The 9,891-nt window shown below is 35.3% G+C and overlaps 2 protein-coding genes across 5 annotated transcripts; one reads left to right on the forward strand and one right to left on the reverse strand.

Moving 5' to 3' along the window:
- Coq9 (ubiquinone biosynthesis protein COQ9, mitochondrial) lies at positions 1 to 7,234 on the forward strand. Of its 4 annotated transcripts, XM_089731013.1 has the most exons (7): positions 1 to 242; positions 372 to 992; positions 2,628 to 2,980; positions 3,068 to 3,162; positions 4,848 to 4,968; positions 5,039 to 5,242; positions 7,108 to 7,234. In XM_089731013.1, exons 2-7 carry the CDS (start codon positions 395 to 397, stop codon positions 7,141 to 7,143), a joined length of 1,407 nt encoding a protein of 468 aa, XP_089587139.1. In that variant the 5' UTR covers positions 1 to 242; positions 372 to 394; the 3' UTR covers positions 7,144 to 7,234. The 4 variants fall into 4 exon arrangements, with proteins under 4 accessions (XP_089587139.1, XP_089587138.1, XP_089587141.1 ...); XM_089731015.1 differs by lacking the exon at positions 372 to 992 and having other exon boundaries at positions 88 to 242; XM_089731016.1 differs by lacking the exons at positions 1 to 242; positions 372 to 992 and adding an exon at positions 1,674 to 2,513.
- On the reverse strand, positions 7,227 to 9,214 carry SOCS6 (suppressor of cytokine signaling 6). The gene is made up of 3 exons (XM_028180482.2): positions 8,365 to 9,214; positions 7,623 to 7,916; positions 7,227 to 7,537 (listed from the first exon to the last, which is right to left on the reverse strand). The coding sequence occupies exons 1-3, from the start codon at positions 8,844 to 8,846 to the stop codon at positions 7,396 to 7,398; spliced, it is 918 nt and encodes a 305-aa protein (XP_028036283.2). The 5' UTR covers positions 8,847 to 9,214; the 3' UTR covers positions 7,227 to 7,395.
- Between the last annotated feature and the right edge of the window lie 677 nt (positions 9,215 to 9,891).

The raw sequence follows: 9,891 nt of genomic DNA on the forward strand, positions 1-9,891 counted from the left end.
TTGAGCATTGACTATTTAATTGGAACTATTTTAAAATTCAATCTGAAGGTCGATTTTGTCCCTATTTACCCCATTTTACGGTACTAATTTAGTCAAACATAGATTATATACATACATATTATTTTAGTCAAAGAAAAGTTAGGTATTTCCACGGTATTTCATAAAAGTACATACATATTTACATTATTTTACATTTAATAGAAGACACTGGAATATGAGTAATTTACAGAAGATATTGCGCTGTAAGTATTACTTTATTTTTATAAAAAATAAAAGCCTTAACCAACATTTCAAATGATGAGATGCAAATTCTGACGTGTTGAAGACATTAAAACCGCGCTAATTTTACAAAATAGCACTTAAAATTTCAGAGTGCTTTGGATGTGACAAAAACATGAACGAGTCGGTGAATATCGTTGCAATCGTTTCTAAATTATTAGATTCAGAGAAGTATAAAGAAGCCTTGAGTATACCTTATGATGAAGAACATATAGAAAATTTCAAAGAAAACTGTTGGGAAATAGTATCGGTTATCATAAAGAAAATTGATGATGATACTCTTACTATTAAACCTTCTTTGTATGCAGCATGTGAACAACTTCTATCAATCATATTAGAAAGATCTACTCCAGAAGAGGCACTTTTAGTATTCATTGAACAAATTGAACTTGCAAAGAATGATGCCCAATTTTCTGTCTCTCTAACACCATTGCAACAAGTACTTAAAAAGCTATCTGGAAAGCGAGGAAGATCATTAGAATGGTGTTTCAATTCAATTAGAACTTATATTGATGGCATATCAATACCTGATCTGAATCTAGAAGAAAAAGAATGTTTGTTACTAGATAGTATTCCGAATTTTAGAAGGATTACAAAGATATATTCTATGTTACCATTGTTTTATGATCCTTTTATTGATGAAATTATGAAATCCAGTACTGATAATACTAAAGCAAAAGAAATAGTCTCTGTATTTTTAGTCAGCCTTTTAGGTAAACCTTTTATTTATTTTAATGTTGATCCTAATTTGGGTGCAGAAAGTGAAATCAGAGAAAATTGCAAAATCATTGTGAAAGATATTTGTAAATTAGAAAAAAATGTCCTCAAACTGTTGGTACATGTTGATGTGTGTTACAGAGAATCACAGAACACAAAATCTAATCAAAAGAAAGATCTTAATGAAGAAGATCCTTACACTCACAGGGATAAAATAAATATAACAACTTTATCAGGGTTCTTTTATGCCATATTATCTGGTCATTTTGAGATACCATCTTATTCAGTTCCACAAATATTTAAGAAAGAGTATTTGATACATTCTGTAATGCCTTGTGTAATACATTTACTGAGTTTTACTGAATATGGTCCTTTAGCTAAAGCACTCACATTATGTAAAGTGTTGGTAAACTTTCTGGACAATAAAACTTCAGATGCCCTATTATCTTCTTCTGTTCATTTTGAATTGTGTAAAAGTCTTGTAAATGTTGCAATTTATTCAAATTATGAATCTATACGCAAAAGTGCTATATCCTTAATTGAGATACATGTTAATAAATTTCAATACACAGGAAGATGTATGTTAATAAAATATCTCCTAGATAGTAGCAACCACTCTGGAATAATTGGTTATTCAATCACTTTGTATAAAAATTGTGTGGATGAAGCTTTCAAACAAGAAGTGCTATCTGATTGCTTCACTGGACCTCAACTACTGAGCATGATCAAGAAAATATGCCTTTTACCTCATGGTGCTCAATCTGACCTGGTGGAACTTGCTGACCAGATCATTACTGCTCTGAATTTCTTAAGATATCTAACATTAAAAGATGTAAATAATCTAAGTGGAATCAGGGACTGTTTTACAATGATAGAAAATGATTATTTAGATCCATTAAGAACAGGACTGAACATGTCGAAAGCTCACTACGAAGAAAAATTAAAAGAAATTGAAGAAGGGAAGAGTGCTTCTGAAGATCAAAACAATATTTCAGTGACAGTTTGTGGAAATTTACTTGATAAAATACCTACTAAAAATAAGAAGGAAATAATATACTCTGCATTAAATGCTTTTCATTTAATTGAAGGGCTCGTAGCTCGCCTGACGGAATGTATTAATTTAAACAAAAATTGTACATAATTGAACATCATCTAATAAATATAACATACAACAACTTTGTTTTTTACATTCCACTTTTAATTGTGACAAAGTTTAATTGAGAAAGAGACAAAACTAGTGTTAATTCTTTTAGTGCTGAGTTTATTTTCACATATTTTGCATATGTTGCCAAAGGATTTTTGAAAAAAGAAGAGCTTAAAAAACTTTAAAAAAATACAAAAATCAAGCTAAATTCTCAGCAAAATTATTTTAAATGGTTGTTTAAAGAATTAAAAACGCGCGCGATAGGACACTTTCGTAAGGATCAATACTTAATACAAAATAATTTGTATCCCGTCCCTCCGTACTTTATGCGCATTAATAGAGGTTCGATTTATCGACGATTCGCGCTCAAAAGGTTAATTAAATTTATTATTAATAATTAACCTGTTAAATTTTTAGCTAAGTCATCTAAATTAAAGTACCTAATATAATTTCTATAAATTGTTCTTATATTTCTTTTTGTTGGCAGTGTTCAGGACTCAACACAGATTCATTTTACCTCTAAGTTCTGTTAATATAAGAAATATTCAAGGAACAGTAAAGGACTACAATCACAGTGAAATTAGAACAGATATAAAAATTGCTTCTGTAGTAACAGAAAATGAGGATCACCAATATGAACAAAATGTGAAAGATGTTATTTTGGAGAGAGCTTTAGAATTTGTTTCTCAAACTGGATGGTCAGTAGAGTCTTTGAGTGCAGGTGCAAAATCAGCTGGCTATCCCACCATTACTCATGGCCTCTTTCCAAATGGAGGTGGTGACTTAATTCACTATTTTAATATTAAATGTAATCAACAATTAGCTGAGCAAATGAAACTGGTACATATTTTACATAAAATATTTATATACATATTAAACATTTTTGCCCATTACACTCATTCAATTTCGCATATTTCTATAACGCAGTGGCCGCAGGAAGACTTAAAAGGAGGGTCAAAAGTTCCAGCAAAGTTTATTGAAAATGCTATAGTAACAAGGCTACTCATGATAAAACCATACAAGTAAGTAAATATAAACATTGACTTGTATCTAAAGTAATGTGCATAGTGAACCTTGTATTATTTGTTGAGTCATTTGAATTGCATGTTGTTTAAAAAAAAATGAATACGTTTAAAAAATAATAAACCAATACAGTGAGGTAGAGATATAACATCATCGGACGGCTGGCCGATCCTTCGGCTGGTCGTAGGACCGTCGAGGCGATTCGCCCGGTTCCGAGCCAAGCCGACGGCAGAGTGCCACCATCGTGGTTGCGACTTGGACACGGCGGAGCACACGCTCGCTGCCTGCCCCGCATGGGAGGGGTGGCGTCGTGTCTTCGTCGCAAAAATAGGAAACGACTTGTCGTTGCCGAGTGTTGTGGCCACGATGCTCGGTGACGACGAGTCATGGAAGGCAATGCTCGACTTTTGCGAGTGCACCATCTCGCAGGAGGCGGCGGGGCGCGTGAGAGACGCACAGGCCCGCCGCCGTCGAGCAGGGGTCAGGGAGGCGAATCTCGCCCAAGCCCTGGCCCTGTAAGTGTTTCGGGTCTCCCTCACATGTCGATCTGGGGACCGGCGAAGGGGGCTTAAGAAAACGACGTGCAAGCTGCTCTGCACGCGTTTTATGCAAGAGCATCCGGGTTCATGGAAGGCCGGCTATCCTCAACCCACGCTGGTTCTGACCCAGCGGGGTATTCCGTAGGATAGACCATTCTAACCGGCGCCATCTAGGCGGGCTTCGGATAGCCTGTCGACCGAGAGGGCTGGTGGTCGTGGCGCCGACGACCGCCAGTCCGGCGTCCCGAGGGGAAGGGTGATGGGAGAGATGTGCTCCGCACTAAACGCTTCACTTTCTCCCCTTTGCCTTTTCATGAGTCCTGTTTCATGCGAGATTTAGATGCTGGTTGTTGAGCGACAGGAGGTTTTAGTCGGTTCGCTCCGACATGCCCCGCCCTTCATCCCCAGTGGAGGGCGGCAGTCCGGCGATTTCCTCCTGACAAATAGACTGTTATGCGAAATAAAATATAGATATTTTAAGAGTTACATTTTTTTTTTATTACTTCTATCTATGGACGAACTCACAGCCCACCTGGTTTTAAGTGGTTACTGGAACCCAGAGACATCTACAACGTAAATGCGCCACCCACCCACATTACTGCTTTACGGCAGAAATAGGTAGGGTGGTGGTACCTAACTCACAAGAGGTCCTACCACCAGTAATTACGCAAATTATAATTTTGCGGGTTTGATTTTTATTACACGACGTTATTCCTTCACCGTGGAAGTCAATCATTAACATTTATAAAGTAGGTACGTATTTCATTAGAAAAATGAGTACCCGCCTGCGGGATCGAACACCGTTGCATCGCTCGATACGAATGCATCGGACATCTTATCCTTTAGGCCACGACTTAAATCTTTAAAATGGGGGTTGGAAATTTGTTTAAAAATTGTTGGTTGTTCCAACTATAACCAATATAAATGGAGCATCCTGTCCCTTGCGCCCATAATCCTCAATCCTCAAATGATGCATGCGGTGGTTCAACGCGGATTGAGTGAGTGATCTTGGATCCTTCGTAAGGGAAAGCCCCTCCCTACTCCATAGCGCGCTGTCTGCGAGGCCACTACTAATGATGAGACGCAGGAACATACACAGCTTGTACACTATAAGAATTCACCTACCATAGTTCGTGCTTTTCCAGGAGTACATGGCCTAAGGCAATGGCAATACAAACTCTTCCAAACAACGTTCCAAATGGCTTAGCTACTTTATTATCGTTAGTGGATGATATATGCTATCATTCAGGCGACCGTAGTGTTGATGTGAGTAAAATCCAATAGGTACAATAAATATAAAACGCCACGTATACATTAAATAACATTTATTTTTTAGTTCAACTGGTATATTCGCCGTGTGGGTTTGGCTGGAATATACAAAGCTGCTGAATTGTTTTATTTAACTGACAATAGCCAAGAAAATAATGCTACTAGGAGTTTTGTATCATCCAGGATACGAGATGCGCAAGTAATACAGGGTGCTCTAAACTTAAACCCGGTTACCGCCGCCCCACAAACATTAACTGCAGCCTTTGTTACAGTAAGTATGAATCATTTCCAGTTTTTAGTCTATAAGCTCTCGTAAGTCATGTTGGCTAAAAGCATAAGACGCCCGGTGTATTCGCATCTAGCGACACGACCGTGCCGGTGTTCGAATCCCGCAGGTAGGAAAATCGTTTTAACGAAATACGTACCTTGTGTATGTTCACGAATAACTTCCACCGTGAATGAATATGCACCGCTCCGCTAGTTTTTTCCGTGAATTAGTAATCCGTTTCAGTTTGAAAGGTCAGTCGTTGTACTATAATACTGAGACTTAAAACTCATGTCAAAAGATGGGTGGCGGAATTTGCACAGTTATCTTAGGGCTTAACAGAAAGTGGGCCGTGGACTTTTCCACCCTACCCTAGCAATAAGCAAAAATTAGGTATTCACGGACACGACGGAGACATTTACGTAAGTGTTAGGAGATTTCGAATGCTGTATTGATCTGAATTAAAATTTTAAGGAAGTTTGAACGCAAAATTAAAAAAATCTGGCTGTGGTTGCATAGCATAGGGGCCCCGGTAGTCGAACTCGTCGAAGAGTTCGACGTGAAGTCTAACCCATACATTAGCCAGCTGAGTTTCTCGCCGAGTCTTCACAGCGTCTTCTCGCGATTACGATCCAGTAGATGCATTCGCGAAGCAACTGCGTTTGAGCTGTTAGGTCTCATTTGGAAGTACTAGGGCAGCTGTTAGCAAATTCCATCGCTCATACAGGGCGCGTGTTATAAATAATAAACTAGACGATGACCGAGCTTTGCTCGGTTTTTTTGATAACGCCATCTTGTTGTATCTTTAAAGCGGTTAGTTGCCCTTAATTAAGAAAAATAGTATTATTATTCGCCAATAGATGCCGGTAAGAGTTGATTATTGAAAACACGAATAAAATAACATTTTCTGAAAATAAATCGTAGCTAGATCGATTTATCGCCCCCGAAATCCCCTGTAGGTATACTAAATTTTATGAAAATCGTTGGAGCCGTTTCCGAGATTCGCATTATATTCGATACAAGAATTGCTCGTTTAAAGATATAAGATAAACCCTCCCTCCTAAAAAAGGCTAAATTGTTTCTGATAGCCAGAACAAAGAAAAAATTGCGCGCTTTGGTTTTTCTCTTTTGTTAAGGAGCATAAACTATTCGCAGACAACCATATTATTAATTAAAAACAAAAGTTGTATAAGTCATTTTTTATATTTATTATTTGAGTACCTACATTACGGGTTTATACTCTAAAATTAAAGTTCACTAAAATATAGTTTTCAAAATAAAGTTCTCGAACAAATAAACGGCGAATACTTTTCAGTAAAATTGGATCTAATATAGTTAAAACAAAATTCGTCATATTATGTTGAAGCTGAAACGTATGTATCTTGAACTACAATAACTCAGAAACCGGGTAAATTATAAAACAATATCAAGAATCTAGGCATGGGCTTAAAAAAATTACAGGACCGCCAGGTCGTACTCCAGTCCAGTATGGTGATTTTCAGTTTATATAAAAAATTTATACCCGTATACATTTAACACCTACTTTATTTTTGTAGTAAATTCTTTAATGTTTTGTTTGTAATTTTGTATTCTCGTTGCTTTGTATAGTAAAATTTGAATTGCACTTTTGAGAAATAAATATTGATAAGACAATTGTTTGAACCACTGGTATAAAATAATAGACAGGCATTACAATAGGTTTTCGCTTTCGTTTTCCTTACATATATTAATGGAAATAATAATAAAAGTGGGTTAATCATCTTAAATGCAGACTATGGCAATTGATTGTAACAAAACCTATGATATTGTTTTAAATAAACTGATTTATATTTTAATTCATAACAAACTAATTTTTCATTATTATTTTGCAGGCTAAGAACATCCTAGGGATTAACACTTTGAAATGAATTCTACTTTTATAAGAAGATAGTTGGTACATTTAGTTGTGACAAGTCCAGAAAGTATTAATTGTTGAATATTAAAGATGTTGTTCTCAAATATGTTTTATTAAATTAATCAATATTTTAATATAAGTTGATAAGACACATTGTTACATTGTTTTCCATCAAATAATTACATTTTGAGTGAATAATTATTCATAAGGTACATTTATTTTCGTTTTATGTTACATTCAAAATAATATGACAAGAGCTTGATAATTATGGTATTATGTAATCGCTTCCCATAGATATGTATGATATTAGATTTGGAGGCAAAGGCAATTTAGCCCAAGTATTTGATGATCCTGTTTGTCTGATGACAAACCTGCAGATTTTCTGTAGGGAATCTAGTTTTGCAAACCTGAAAATATACAATATTCTAGTATATATCATATACAACATTGATAAAATAATGGTAGTAAGAAGTAGTTCCTACAAATAGGTACCTGTTTAGAGGCCTAGCTAGTTTCACTGGCATTTGAAATAAATTTGTCTTTACATTAACAGCAGAACAATGTTCCGATAATCTATATGCTGGCACAAATGTTTCATTATCTAGAGAAAAAAGGCCATTTGCATGTAAAAGACGTGCATGCAGTGTACGGCCAACACAACGAAAAGAAACGCAGAGAATGTGTCTGGAGTCATACGAGTCTCGGACTAAAAAAACGTTGTCATGCTGGCCAGCAAGCAACTCTTCTGCTTCACTGGACGTAATTCCACCCCAATACCAGCCATGACTGAAATACACAAATATTATTGCATTTACATACCTGTATAATAATTTCAATGTTATGGTTACTAGTGAGTGCCTAAATGTAGACTTTACCATTGATGGACACTTTTTGTTAAATGTGGGTACTGATATTTTTTTCTCCATAGTGTGTTCTTGGGTTTTCATGAGATGTAGTCACAATAAAAAAAATTATTGTACAGTTCTATTACCATAAAATGAAGGTGTTTAAAATCAAAAAGTACAATTACAAGATTGAACTGTAAAACTGTTAGTGGATCAGATCATTTTTATCTTGTTAATTTGAAATTTCACTTTCAACAGAAAAAGCAGAAAAGTGAATTAAGAGGACTAAGAAGACAATCATTTTAATTCACATTTTATGATCTTAAATGATAAGGAATGCAAATTTGACTGTTAAAAAGAAACCAATGCAGAAGTAGTAGGGCTCATACTTATATAACTGACAATAAATAGCACATGATTCAAGGGATGCATGTTGATGGTGACTGCGTAGAACAGAATGTCCTTCTTTTGAATGCTGACACTTCATTATTGGTCTAAGGGTGTGTTTTATTTCAATTCCTATTCCATATCTTGTTTCAAATGCTGATGTGGGGTCATTGCTCTTATTAAGTTTGCAAATTGAATCAGCCCCTCGTGATTTACCGAAATATCTTTGTAAGGATCTGACGCTGGTCGTTATAAAAAATTTACTCTTCCAAAGTTTTACAAATTTATTGGTATTTAGAGACGAATTGGGTTCTGGCATAAGAATAGCATCCACTATATCAATATTCTTATCCTTATTCTTATCAATACTGCGTTGTAAATGTTTACATTCCATAGAATTTGGTTTAATCCATTTACGTAGACATCCACTAGTGAGCCATTTACGTCGGTTACAATACGAACATCGTTCATTACTTATGTTCATCTTCTACATACAATTGTCATCTATGTAATATAAATTATTCAGACTTGACAGTCTCTTTTATTAATTAAATCGCACAAATCCATTTACGACGAAAAATATTACATCCACTTCAAAAACTAGGTATGTACAGGTACTCAACACTTAAATAGCACAACTTCTACTCTCAATGTACTATTGGCTTAATCTCTAGATTCATGTAATTACTCTTTGTTAATTGTGATTTGGGTTTGTTTTGAACTAAGTGACTAAGTGTTTCATTAAAAGTACTAGCTTATCTATCTACTTTCAGTTTTCCTCTTGAAACTATAATTTCTTGAATGTCCGTAAATTATAAGATGAAGTACCTATGTGACAGACGTCAACGGAACGACGGTTCTAGAGTTGAGGTAGTGAATAGTGAATCTCTACAAATAATCAGACAAGAGGTTTAATCGATTTTCTTAAAACTACTACCTTTTTGGGGGAAATTAATATCGGCATCGTTCTATCGCTTGATACGAGTGATTTTGAGTTGCGGTGACTCCTAAATACCAGATGTTTTTTTTGATTCCGTCGTCGTTCAGTTTGTTCCAAGACCATATGCCATCACAACATATAAGCTCATTTCCTTTACAAATTAGTTACTTATTTAAGCTATTATACGTGCTAGTGCAGTCATCAACTTGTAATGGCTTTCAGAAAATTTTGAGCGACATTTTTGATGCCAAGAAAAAATTTAGTGTAAATAAGTCTCTCTCTCAAAGTACTTTGGCACATACTTTGGAGATAAGCCATTATTTTTAAACAAAACATAACAACCAAGAACTTTTTTGATGAACGAATAAAATTTTTGAAAATAGTAGGCAGTAGACAAAAGTCATCATTACAAAATATACTTTAAAACTAATAGAGACATGCTTCTTGTATCTGCTGTTAAGCCTTAAAATTCAAAGGTTTGAGTTCTTAACTTCATCAATAAATTCATTCAGTAATCTCAGTTCTCATATTCTAATCGATTTCAGTGCTTGTATTTTATTTTTTTCGTATCTCTAATTAGTCAAGGATC

This window comes from Bombyx mandarina, chromosome 11 (genome assembly GCF_030267445.1).
Source record: "Bombyx mandarina strain Sakado chromosome 11, ASM3026744v2".
Lineage (NCBI taxonomy): Eukaryota > Metazoa > Arthropoda > Insecta > Lepidoptera > Bombycidae > Bombyx > Bombyx mandarina.